Source organism: Gossypium arboreum, chromosome 12 (genome assembly GCF_025698485.1).
Source record: "Gossypium arboreum isolate Shixiya-1 chromosome 12, ASM2569848v2, whole genome shotgun sequence".
Lineage (NCBI taxonomy): Eukaryota > Viridiplantae > Streptophyta > Magnoliopsida > Malvales > Malvaceae > Gossypium > Gossypium arboreum.
Window position 1 is genome coordinate 11740855 of NC_069081.1, and position 14145 is coordinate 11754999.

Sequence of the window (14145 nt, forward strand, 5' to 3'; positions counted from 1 at the left end):
AAGTAAAATGTATAGATCTAAATATGTGAAATAAGATATTATGATGAATTATTTAATTAAAGTGATAAATGATAATGAATTTGGATGAAAGGTGGAATTAGAATGATGTTATAATAATTATTGAATTTTATAATGTTAAGGACTAAACTGTACATTATTTAGAAATGATTACATGTATTAAAAATGTTGAAAATATTTATTCAAGTGAAGTGTTACATGGAACTAATTTAAAGTGACTAAGTAATGAATAATGAATTTTGTAGTAAAAAGGACTAAAGTGAAAAGTATGTGAAAGTTTTACGTGTTATTATTAGATAAGTGAAAATGATGTAGAGAGTACAAAATATATGATGAATTATGGACCAATGATTTAGTGAATAAAATTTTGTGATTATTGTAATTGAAATTACAATTATCCTTTAAATCATAAAAATGATGACTAAATTGAAGAAGTACAAAAGTGTAGTTAAATTGTGAAAATCATGAAATAAATACTAGTATGAATAAAGATCATGGTTAGTCATGAAATGAAACTGTAAAGAAAATGCCCTTGAAAATCTTAATGTTCGAAATTATTTGTTCGTGGAATATTAAATAGTAAACTAGAATGAAAGAAATGTGAAAGTGTAATGAAATCATGAAGATTGTGAAATAAAGTATTTGTGGTTAATTATTGTAAATCTAGTATCATGGAATAAAACACAAATACTTGTAGACACTTCAGCTTTTATCTCATTATAAAAGGTTTGAAATGCATCAAAAACAAAAGACATGTCTTTAACAAATATATCCAAGTCATTCAAGAATAATCATCCACAAAAGTAATAAAATACTTATGACTAGACAATGTCTGATAACAATAAGGCCCATTACACCAGAGTGAACTAGATCAAAAGGACTTAAACTTCGATTATCTTTAGAAGAAAATGACGACCATATTTAGAAGGAAATGACGCTCTGTGATGTTTTCCTAATTGACATGCATCACAATTTATTAAAGAAATAGACTCAACAAAAGGCACTATTTTTTTTAGCTTGGAAAAACTAGGATGACTTAAACAACAATGTCAATCAAAAGGAGACACACCATCACCACCAACAATAGAAGAATTAAGATAATAAACACCTTCTGATTCATAGTTATGTCCAATCAATGTATTCATCTAGAGAATTTGAAAAATGCAATGAGTAGGGAAAAAAGGTTACATAACAATTTAAAGCTTTTGTGATTTGATTCAATGAAAGAATATTAAATGATAATTTAGGAACACGTAAGACTTGAATAAGTCTAAGAGAAGGGATATGAACAATACCAAAACTAAAGACAGTAGAAACAAACCCATTAGCAACAGTAATAGGTGATAGAGATTAACAAGGAGTAAAATTATCAAATTGGCATTGGTAATTAGTCATGTGATTTCGTGCACCAGAATCTATTAACCAAGATTTACTAGAAAGAGTTGCAAGTACAGCAGTACCTATTTGAAAAGTATGAGAGGTAATAGAATTAGGTTGTGAGTGAATTGACTATTCATACTCCACTTTAGAAATTTGAATAGCATCCTCAACTCCAATTGAAGAAACACATTCATCAAAAGTTAAAGTAATAGCGACTACCTTAAAAGTGTTGTGCCTTTTGGTACGTTTGGTAGCCCAATTAGGTTTACCATGTTTGTCCCAACAAGCATCTTCAATGTGATTTGTTTTACCACAACAATCACATTTTCCATCACGCCCTTTACACTTGCCATTATTGTCCCTACGTCGTGCAATCATAGCAGAATGTTCAAGCATAACATATGGAGATGACAGAGTTAAAGAAGTTGATTGCAAGCGAAAAAAAGTTGCTGGAAGAGTAGACATAATGCTTTCACCAAGTAATTGACTTCTAAAAGTATTATACTGGCCATTTAGATTCATAAAAAATCCACAACTAAAGAGATTTTTCCCATTGAAATTTTTTAGTTTCTAAATCTATTGAAAGAGGCTGCAATTCATAAAATTCATTGATAATTCCTCTATAGGCAACAAAAAATTTAGGAAGGGATTTTTCACCTTATTTATCACCAACAAGTTGTTGAAACAAAGAGAAAATACGAGAATTATTACCATCATTAGAGAACATTTCTTTGATAGAGTCCTACATCTCCTTAGCAGTTGATATTAATCCAACAGAGGTAGCAATCTTAGGTTGCAAGGAATTGAGCAGCCAAGTTTTCATTGCACAATCAGATTGACACCAAGCTATATATTTGGGATCCTTAGTGTTTGCCATTGTTTGAACTAGATGATGATCATGACTTTGAGAACCAAGGAAGGTACAAAACGCTTAAGACCAAAGGGCATAATTTCTACCATTAAATTTCACGGTAGTTCCAACAAAATCACGCAAATCAAAGTTAGACATGTTGTCTGTTATCTTGAATTACAGATTCCAATACTTAGAAAAAGGTACACAGCCTAAAACATAGAGGCTCAATCTCAAACACAAGTATAATAAATCAATCACACAATAGTGGATTGATTAAGTCTCACAAAGAAAAAGAAAAAAAAAACTAAGGTTGGAATAAACCTATTCTGACACCATGTAAATAGGCAGAATTGTAAAGAAAAGAATATTATATGATTCTATGTAATAGTAACCTTTTTATATACATGTATACAAGAGTTCTTGTAATACCCCTAACCCATAACTGTCGTTGGAATAGGTTAAAAGGCATTATCAGACCTGTAACTCAATTCAAAATATTCATTTAATAAATTTCATCTCATTTCAGTAACCATCATTTATTTACATTCAAAATGTACTTAAATCAATCATACAAAGTCTTAATCATGCATTTGGGACTAAATTGATAACATATAAAAATTTCAGAAGCTTAGGAAATTTTCAACTTTTCAAGTGACACACGCCCGTGTGAACAGGCCGTGTGCCTCACACGGCATTAGACCTGCTCGTGTGTCTAAGCCGTGGCAAAATAGGGCATACATACTGACTTGTCCACACGGCCACAAGACACGTCCGTGTGCCACACACGGCCGATAGACACGCCAGTGTATCTAGGTCATGTCAAAACTGTAGGGTATACTGACTTTAATTCGTAGGGTACCCCAGGAGACACACGGCCATGTAACATGACCGTGTGTCATACACAGCTGAGACACACACCCGTGTCCCTGCCCGTGTGGACAAAAATAGGTCATTTGAAAAGCCAAATTTGCCACCCTAAAACATAAGCATTTGCATTCATATTTGACCACATTTATGCAACTCAATTGGCAACCAAATTGACCAATTTAATACACATTATAAGCCATATCCAAACTTACCATTTACATAACCAAATACCTATATAACCACATTTACAACTCATTCATTTAACATTTATATATCAAGACTTCTTTTGCATAATTTCATTCAAATATTACCATACCAAAACATACCATCATTAAGCACATATACTCAATTCAAATATGATACCAAAATAAGCCAAATCACGTGGCTTAACTTATATACAAATTCATTCTCAAACTATAATACCAAAACATAACTATTATTATCAAACTAGCCTATACATGCCATATTTACATAAGTTCATAAGTTTAAAATACCAATCAGAAATTGGATAGTGTGACGTGCAACTTTGACTTGTTTGAAACGAGTGAGCTAACGAACCTTATAAGACATAGAAAACGAAACAGAGTAAGCTTATAGCTTAGTAAGCCCGTATAATTCAAAATTAAACTTACCATTTAAATATAATCAAAGCAATAATAAAATGCCAACAATTCAATTTAACCATCACCTAATCACACATAATCATCACATGTTAGTCATTTAACTAATACATAAACTATTTACTAAAATAATACTTCATATCTTTCCAAACTCATACATCATATATATATAACTTTAGTAACATTTATAAACCATAATTTGTCCATATAACATTATTTAGGCCCGTTGAACCTATTAGAACTTCAAAGGATAATCGAGTGAATAATTTCAGTAATCCGTCAATTCATCATCATACATGCTCTTTCGAGTCATGGTCGGTAAGCTCTTCTTGGTGATAAGCGAAGCTCTCATCGAAATGAAAATGGTAAGCTCAATTGAGCTGAACAGTAAGCTCTTTTGAGCTGGATCGGTAAGATCTTTTGAGCTGAATCGGTAAGCTCCAATGAGCTGAAATAGTAAGCTCTTACGAGCTATGGTGAGTCCGCAACAAATGCAAGAGCTCGACCATTGCAGTAATTCCAGTAACATGTCACTCTTATCCAATGAATTTTAATAGTTCAAACAGGGCTCTATAACACATACAATATAACAATAAGACATTTATACTTCAAATATCTCAATTATACACATTCTTTTCAATAATCACAAGTATAGAAAAGTTCAATTCTAATTATATGAACTTACCTCATATTTGCTCGTATAACCGTCGTCTACTCGTCTATCTTTTGTTTCCCCCGATCTAATTCCGGTATTTTCTTGTCTTGATCTATATAATATCAAATTAACTCATTCAAACTTTCATTCAATTCAATTTAGCCTAAAACATTCATTTTGGCCAAATTACAAATTTACTCCTAAACTTTTGACTACTTTGCAATTTAGTCCTTAACACATAAAAATGCAAAATTGCACAATTAAGCCCTAACCCAAGGTAGCCGAACTTCAATGGGATTCATATTAGCCCATATTTTCATTTTATTCACATTTTCAATCACAAAATTTCTATCTTTCACAATTTAATCCCTAATTCTCATTTTTGTCAAAAATCACTTTATAAAACTTGTATAACTATTACTCAAGTATTCAACAATGGCATATCTCAAAATATATAACAATTTAAAAAATGAAGGTATGGGCTAGCTAGATTAAGTGCAATGAGCTCAAAAACGTAAAAATTATTAAAAACTGAGCTAAAATTGTACCTTAATCAAAGATTGAAGTTGCCGAAACCATGGAAGCTCAAAAACCCTTATTTCTTTCTCAACTTTCGGAAAGAAGACGGATAGAATAACATGATTTTAATTTTTGTTTTATTATTAATGACTTGATACATAATTTACCATTATAACCTTATAATTAAGCTTAATCTATCATATAATTCATGGAAATAAATGTCCATTAACTTAAATTATGGTTAAATAACATAATAAGGACTTCCATATTAATAAACCATTGCTATTTAATACCTTTAAACAGTAGAACTCAACTTTTATGCATTACGCGATTTAGTCCTTTTTACCGAATTAAGCATTTAAACGGTAAAATTTCTTTATGAAACTTTCACATAATTAATCTATCATGTTGTAGACCTTATAAAAATAATAAAATAAATATTTTGACTTCGGATTTTTGGTCCCAAAATCACTGTTCTGATTTGACCTAAAAACAGGCTATTACAGTCCTAATAAGAAAGTATAATATACAAGTAATATGGAAACAACTACAAGTTAGCCTATAAATTAGGCACAAATCTGTCAGCCTATAAATTAGGCACAAATCTGTGAATCCTAAATTTGGTAAATACTAGATATAGAAAGACAATTAACAAATCTAAAACAGAATTCACAAATTTACATAAGGTAAAACTCAAATTCTAAAATTCTCAAAACCTCATATTCGATCCAAAAATCCATTGAAATTTAATCGGTATAAATAGGTAAATTTCAATCAAGATACTAGAAAAGTGACACACATCATATCGTGTTATGTGATGATTATGTAAAGCAAATCACTAACATTTTAGATGATATTTTGTAAGATATACATACAAACGTTTAATGACACATCTACTATTTTTAAATCGAGCTTCATTTTACTATTTAGGGCAGTCGTCATTGAGGGTATGCTTGGTTGGGTGGAAAAGCGGAGGAATGGGAGGAGGGAGTGGAATAGTGGGAAGAAAATAATTTTTGAGTGTGCTTGGTAGGAAAAAAGATAAGAAGGTGATCATTTTTATATCCTAATGCATAAAAATTAATTATTTTAAATTGGAATGATGAGAGGAGATAAAATGAGAAAAAAGTATATGTTAGTTCAAAATTATGTATTTTGCAAATGTTTTATTTTCATAACTCTACCAAGTAATGGATTGTAACACCCTTAACCCAAATTCGTCGCCGGTATAGGGTTACAAAGCATTACCAGGATTTATAAATCAAATAGACAGAAAATGAAAACATTTCAGATCACTTATCATTCATGTAAAAAACCAATCAAAGTCATACATATTGTCCCTTATACGAGCCCTCGAGACCCAAATTACACATTAGAAACAAATTGGGACTAAATCAAAAACTCAAAAAAAAATTCGAAAACATTTAAAATTTTTAACACTGCAGGGGTCATACGGCCGTGTGACTCACACGATCAAGAGACATGCCCGTGTCTTAGGTCTTGTGGACATTCGAATTAGGGACACGCGATTATGTCGTAGCCCGTGTCTATGCCCGTATAACTCACTGACTTGTGGCACACAGCCAAGCCACACGCCCGTGTGCTAGGCCGTGTGAGTATACTGACTTGTACTCTTTAAAAGATACAGGGGACACATGGCTGAGACACACGCCCGTGTCTCTACCCGTGTGGACAAAAATAAGCTATTTTATAAGCCATTTTTCTCACCCAACAAGGCATGTACCTACATTTAACATCGTACATATAAACTAGTCATATTATGGCATCTAAAACAAGTAAAAATCAAGCCTTAAACATATAGTATATTCACATACAACCATTATGCCCTTAAGCACCTCAAATGACAATTACGAACATGTTTAACTATGTAATCCATGTAACCAAGAAATCAACCAACTTTTATGTATAATTGCATTAATAAACAACATGTAAATCATTTACCAAAACTTACCATTTGGTACCAATTGCACCACTTATTCAATAGCATCAAATACATATACACTTACTATAGCATAGTACCAAATCACACCAAGTTATAAAACATACCTTATATGCATATTCAACTACTATTTTACCTTTCATCATTCAATCACAAATCATTCCACCCATCAACATTATAATGAAAATTATGCACATACCAAAATACCAAAACACAAGCCAAATAAGTGACTTATCTCAACAAAACATATATAGGCCAACATTTAGCCAAAATAACCTATACATGCCATTATAACCAAAATCAAAACATCCAAAAGTACCGATAGAACTGATGGATAGTGTGATATAGCTTCGACAAGCTTCCAACCCAGTCGAGCTTCCTATAATCTGAAAAGTAAAGGAAAACAACTACGTAAGTAATGAATGCTTAGTAAGCTCGTATAAACTTTAATCATACCAATTCATTTCAAATATGAAATATATAAATATCAAGGATAATTCAATATCGATACCGCAAGATTCATGAAGCTATATTCAGCAACTTATAAGGTGAATAAATCCACAGCATCACTTATACATATCATCCCTAGCATAGTAAGATTTTTAAATAACTTTAAACCTTACCACTCTTTCATGAGCTCAAGCATATTTTTATTTTAGTACTTACTATTTCAATGCAAATTATAATTAAACATATTACCATTCAACCAATTGCTTGGCACTTGCCTAAGCATCAAACAACAACACGTTTTAGCATATTTGAACATATTTCATATAAATTCAACATCGATAACCTTATTATCTCAACATGTCACACTTGAGTTTATTACTCGTCTTAACTTACATAATTTCCATGTATCAACATTTCAAAGATATTCATATATGTACATGTCATGATACATATCATTCTCTTATCGTTTCTTCATATACATATATCATCCATTTCAATATATCAATATATCATGTACCATCATTTCCATGTATTTCATGTATATACTCGTATTAGTTCGTATCGAACTCATATCGTCCCGTAATAGAACATTACCTGTTGAACCATTTAGAATATCGTTGGATACCCAGATAGTACACACGAGGTGCATTGAATTGTAAATTGTCAATTCATATACATGTATGCTCATACAAGCTATGAATCGGTAAGCTCATATGAGTTGCAAATCGGGAAGCTCATACGAGCTATAAATCGGGAAGCTCATACGAGTTGTGGTGTGTCCACAACACATGCAAGACCCCAACCAAATCGGTAACCCTAATGGCATGTCATTTGTATCCTACGGATTCCTAAGGTTCAAACGAGACTCGATAATCATTGTACGTCTTTAGATCTACGTCATTTTATAACACAATAAATTGCATACTAACATATATATATATATATATATATTGATTTAATCACAATATAATCACATATTAACATTCAATTTAATTAAAATTATACATAATACAGTTCATACGAACTTATCTGGCTAAATTGCAGAAATACCAAGATTTAGGGGCATTTTGGTAATTTTCTATTTTCCTCGATTTTCCACCGAATCTTGATCTAAATTAATAATTTCATTCCATTTATTAATTTATACAATAATACAACTCATTTCATGCAATTTGATCCTTTTTGATATTTTTACAAAATTACCCTTAAAGTTTTACTTTTATTCCATTTAGTCCCTAAGCCCAAAATATGCAAATTAACCATTTTTAATGCAAAACCATGCTAGCTGAATATTTATGGCATTAAATACAGCCCATTTTTGCAACAATTTCACAACAAACCCTTGTATTTTTATTATTTCAACAATTTAGTCCCTAAATCAAAAAATTCATCAAAAATGGCTTAATAAAATACTTTTAAATAACAATTAATATCTCAAATTCATCATTTAACAGAAAAAATTATAAGATTCATCAATGGAAACATTCAAAATCTTTAAGGGTTTCAAAATCGAAGGTATGAACTAGTTGAACTTTGTTGCAACGATATCAAAAACATAAAAATTATTAAAAACGGATTAAAAATTCATACGTAATCAAAGAAACAAAGGTGGCTGAATGAAGCTTCATCCATGGCTTCTTTTTATTTGAGCATTCGGTTAAAGAAAAGAAGATAAAGATGAAAGCTTTAATGTTTTACTTTAATTTAATTTAATTCATTAAATTACCATATTACCCTTGATTAATAATTAATTTAAAACATCAAATCTATGCCCATATTTGTCCATCAAATACATATATGGCACAATTACCATCAAAGGAAGGTTTAATTTCACAATTGGTGCTTCAATTTAATTAAATTCTAACTAAATAAACTTATTTACAATTTAATCCCAAACTAATTAGGACTAAAAGAACAATTAATCCAAAAGCTAGTGCATTCAATCATAATAGCACCGCTTGGAAACTTTTACCATGGTTTAATTACCATTTAAGTCCCTTTTCTTTTATTCAACTAACCATTTAATCACTCAAAACAAATAGTGATTAAATTTTATATCTTTTACAATTTAGTCTTTTTTAATTAATTAATTATCAAAACGTTAAAATTTTTCAACGAAAACTTAATATCACCTTAATGACACTCGTAAATATTTATAAAAATATTTACGGCTTGGTTTATAAAAACGAGGTCCCAATATCTCATTTTCTAAAACCACTTGACTTTAAGGTCAAACCACTTAAACTTAATAAATCGTTTATAAAACAAAAATAACTATATCAAAAACCTTTTCAAAGTCACAATTAACTCGTAAATATTAAATATAATATTTACGAACTTACTCGTCGAATTTGGTGGCCTTGAAACTATTGTTTCCGACACCACTGAAAAATAAACAATTACATGAATGAAAAAAAAAAACATCTTTTCATTTTTCTTGTTTTTCCACTCTACCCAACAAAAAACCTACATTATTTTAAGGTAATTTATATGATATCTTAGAACTAAAGCCAAATCCCACGACTCTTTGTGATTCGAGTGATCAGTTTTGTACCAAGACATCACACCTTATATATTGCCTTTGGGAGTTTCGAGTGATCAGTTTTGTACAAAGACCTGATCAAAATTTGTATAGGTTTTTTAGGTAAATTACACAAATGGTCATCCAATTATATCTATGTTCTTGTTATGGTCACTCAATTTTAAAAACTATCAATTTAGGCACTAAACTTTGTATTCATTCCTATTTTGGTCACCCGCTGCTAAATTGATAACATAAATAATGGCGTGGACTTTTTTCTAATTGGTATAATACATTTAGTCCTCCAGACTTACATATTCTACTAATTTGATCCTAATTCTAAATAATTCAATAAATTTAACCATTCACATTTTTAAATTCTATCAATTTGATCTTCAAATTTTTTAACCAAAATTTTGAGTTTTTAAAATAGACATTCCACATTTATAAATTTGTAAAACCTAAATAAGAAAAAAAAAACTTCGTGCAAATATAACATATTTGTAATTAGACTTGATCATGGGTTGCGCCAATACAAAATTTTAGGCCCAACCCTAAAAATGGGCCTAAAATTTGACCCAAGCATGACCTAGATTAAAAATGTTAAACCCGAGCCCAACACAACCTCACTGTATTGATTATTTTTACATTATTTTTCTATAATTTTTAAATATAATACATTAAATACACTAAAATGTCAAAACAAATATTTTCCAACAAATTGAAAATACAATAAAAAATAGTCTTTGTACTTAAATAAAACTAATATACTTGCAACTTAGCATGCAAATGCCTCTAAAATAGTAGCAAAATTAACAATAAAATAAGATTTATAATAGTGAAATAACAGCAAAACATCAATGAAACGATAGCAAAAAACAACAAAAAAAAAGAAAGTTTAGGTTGATTTGGGTCGTGTCGAGCAGGGCCTGGGCCAAAAAAAACTTACTTGAGGCCCGACCCGTTTAGGTAATGGGCCTTATTTCTTGTTTAAGCCTATTTTTCAAACCTATATTCTTCCCGAGCCCTCCCATTTTTAGACGGATATTCAGGATTAGGCGGGTGACTTAGGTCATGATCAAGTCTACTTGAAATATATATTTTTGAGGAATAAATATAAAATTTATTAAGCCATTTTGAAAATCATATAAATATATATAACATTTTAAATATGATTATAATTGAAAAATTATTTAGTACACTATCCTTGAAACTTTTAGACTCCACAAATAAGATCGGGGTTGACAAGTGTTCTATAAAGTATAATAAAATATTAAAAAATAAATATTTAAAATGAAAAATTTTAAAACTACTTATGGAATAAAAACACACTACAAATGTACTTAATACTATCTCAATTATAATATAAAAATATATTAATGTAAGGAGAGGATTATACTAGTGTAGTCCAAATGTTGATTTTTTCACGCGTTTCTATCATTTTTAATATGATTAATATTTTAATAATTTAAATATTAATTTTTCAATATAATTATATTTATTAAATAATTATAATTTTAAACCATCAAAATATATCTATCAAATAGATTTAGAATATTATTTTTATTAATACTAAATTATATCATACCTATTGTGTAGGTGAAATTTTTAACAACAAACATATTTATAATTTTATTTTTAAACTAAAAAAAGAGGAACATTTTCTTTGTGTAATGGTTGAGGCTTTTCTACTTTAGTATTGTATTTTAAATAAATTATTAAAAATACTTTGATAATAATATTAGTTGTAAAATGGTATTTAAGTTGGTGTTTAAATTCAATCAAAAGTTTTATATACAATATAAATATATTTTAAAGTTAAAAGCTTTTACATAAAATAAATAGTACAATATTAAAACTTGACATAAATAATCTATATAAATAAATAATTATAAAAATATATAAATTGTCAAATTAAATTGTGGACACATTGCTTTCAAATTAAAATAATCTCGACTCAACTTTGCTACTATAATATAAAATGTGAAAAATTAAGTTTATTGAATTATATAAAAATATATGTAAGAAAATTAAATATTTTATTATACAAATTTAGAAATGCCACATTATTATTTTAACGATAAATAACAAAAATAGGAGTAAATACAAGGTCCCAGTTTGTTTTATAAAATTTTGTATAGTTCATTCATTGTCATAATACAATTCCAATTAGGTAAAATAATAAAGTTGAAAAGAAATAAAATCTTTATGATTCCCCTATAAAATTTACCATTTCTACTCATGTAAACTATTTCTTTTGTTTACATAAAGGGAAAAAGGAAAATTACAAAAAGAACTTACAAAAAAAAAAAAAAAAGAAAAGAAAAAACAATCCACAACTCTTCTATGTAAAATAAACAAAAGCCGGAAACGAGCCGCCAAAACTGGGAACAAACTATCCTTTTGTTTTTCCTTTTATAAAAGCCATTTAAGCCGCCGGATAGTCAAGACCCAGCTCAAACTTACACGTTTGACTATCCTCGAACGTGCCGTATGCCTCCACTCTCCTTTTCTTTACAGGCACCACCACCTGACAAGCACGTGACATCACCGGTTTAAACCCCAGCGTCAACTCCAGCCCAATCTCGCTGCTTCCCTCCACCGTCCTTTCTTCCAACACCTTACCTCCGAGCTCCGGCCCCGCCGGAAACAGCCGCGAAGCCGCCACTGTTTCCTCTGAGATCATACTCGAGGTTTCTTTACTTTCCCCATCCATAACAGCCAACTCAGATTGGTGACTCAGCGAGGACTCGTGACTCGTCGACCGGTTTCCCTCGAACCCTTCATCAGCGTAACACCGCGGTTCGGGTGGTTCCGAGCTGCGGTTCTCCTCCTCTAAGACCGGGTTATTCACCTTCGGCTTCAAAGTTTTTTTAACTCGGCACCGTGTCTTAACTCGTTGGACATCGTTAGAGGCTGCAGAGTTTTCATCTTTGGAAACATGACGAATGTCGTATGCTTTTAGAGGCGGCCCTTGACCATTCGCAGCGGCTTCCGACGCAATCGGAGTGATCGGAGCACCTTTTAGCACAGCTTCTACGGCGGCTTGGCAAAGCTGCCAGCTTCCGGACCATAATAAGCCGACAGAACCGTATATCGGGTTCACTATCCGACCACAAGCCTCGTATAATAACGACCTAAAAATAGCTGAATAAATAGGGAAAAGAAATCAGTGAAAGAAAAGACAGTAATCTAAAAATAATGTAAATTAAAAATAAACAGAGCAGATGTGTGAAAGGAAAGTGAAACTGACCAGGGCGGAGGTGTTCGGGGCCGGCGTTGATGAGGTTCATAAGGCCAGCACGGCCATAGAACTTGGCTAGAAAGACGGTGGCGTTTGCTTGGGATTCAGGGCTTTTGATCCATTGTAAACAGGGCCTGATGCTACAATTTTCACTGCAGCCCTTACGAAGAATCCGGCATCCATTACAACTCATGCGCATTTTGAGAAGTTGGAGAAAGAAAAGAGAAAATTTGGGGGGGGGGATTGAAGAAAAGAGGGAAGTTGGAGTATTTAAGGGAAGCGGAAAAGGAAAATATAAAAATAAGAGATATTCTTTTACGAAAAAATGGCCGCTGGGTTTTCAGGTATAGGACCAGGGGAACGCAGTTGTTTTAATTTCCAAAACGCTGGTTTCCACATTCAAGGAGGTTGGCTTTCAAAAATAAATCAATTTTTATTTAAAAAACAATAAAAACATGGTACTGCTATGTTTTTAAATACTTTTGCTATTTCACTACTCTCACCCTCTCACTCGTGCAACTCACTCCCAATTAAGGAATCCAATTTCAATTCCCCATTGGAGGCGTACTTAATGTACTGTCCCTTCTGCGTAAGACAACCTAAATATTTACGGAACGTAACTCCTCTCGGGGAAATCGATGCACAACTCATTTTTACTAAACTACCCCCACTTGCGCTCGATATGTTACTGCTTTCTAAAGGGTAAAACGGATACTTGAATATAAGGACAGGTGGTGAAAAAGGTAAGGGATGCCATGCAAATGGGTCCAAAAATTGAGAAAGGAAGAGAGTAGCGCGTGGCAGACACGTACAGGCATCAGAGTGCTGTCGAATCGCCACATATGAGGTAGAGGGTGTGAAGTGGGAGCCCCTGTTTTATTTTAATTAAAGAAAAACAGAATAAAATAATATAGAAAAAGGCTCCTGGTTTTCGGGAGGTTCGTGTTGATTCAAAAACCACTTTAAAAGAGGGAAAGCGAAAACCGGTAACCGGTTTCCGGATTTGAATGTTGGGACTGTGGGCGCTTCACAAGCTCATCAGCCAACGGTTTTGAAGG

At 31.5% G+C, this 14145-nt stretch overlaps 1 protein-coding gene across 1 annotated transcript; it reads right to left on the bottom strand.

Annotated features, from left to right (window-relative positions):
* Positions 1-11960: 11960 nt before the first annotated feature.
* Positions 11961-13490, bottom strand: LOC108477076 (LOB domain-containing protein 41). Its single transcript, XM_017779517.2, has 2 exons — positions 13097-13490; positions 11961-12990 (listed from the first exon to the last, which is right to left on the bottom strand). The coding sequence occupies exons 1-2, from the start codon at positions 13284-13286 to the stop codon at positions 12272-12274; spliced, it is 909 nt and encodes a 302-aa protein (XP_017635006.1). The 5' UTR covers positions 13287-13490; the 3' UTR covers positions 11961-12271.
* Positions 13491-14145: the final 655 nt, after the last annotated feature.

Bases quoted from the DNA above. Each gene is read 5' to 3' on its own strand.
- LOC108477076 (XM_017779517.2), bottom strand. From the start codon at position 13,286: ATGCGCATGAGTTGTAATGGATGCCGGATTCTTCGTAAGGGCTGCAGT. The intron at 12,991-13,096 runs GTCAGTTTCACT...CTATTTATTCAG, and splicing joins CCCCGAACACCTCCGCCCTG to CTATTTTTAGGTCGTTATTA.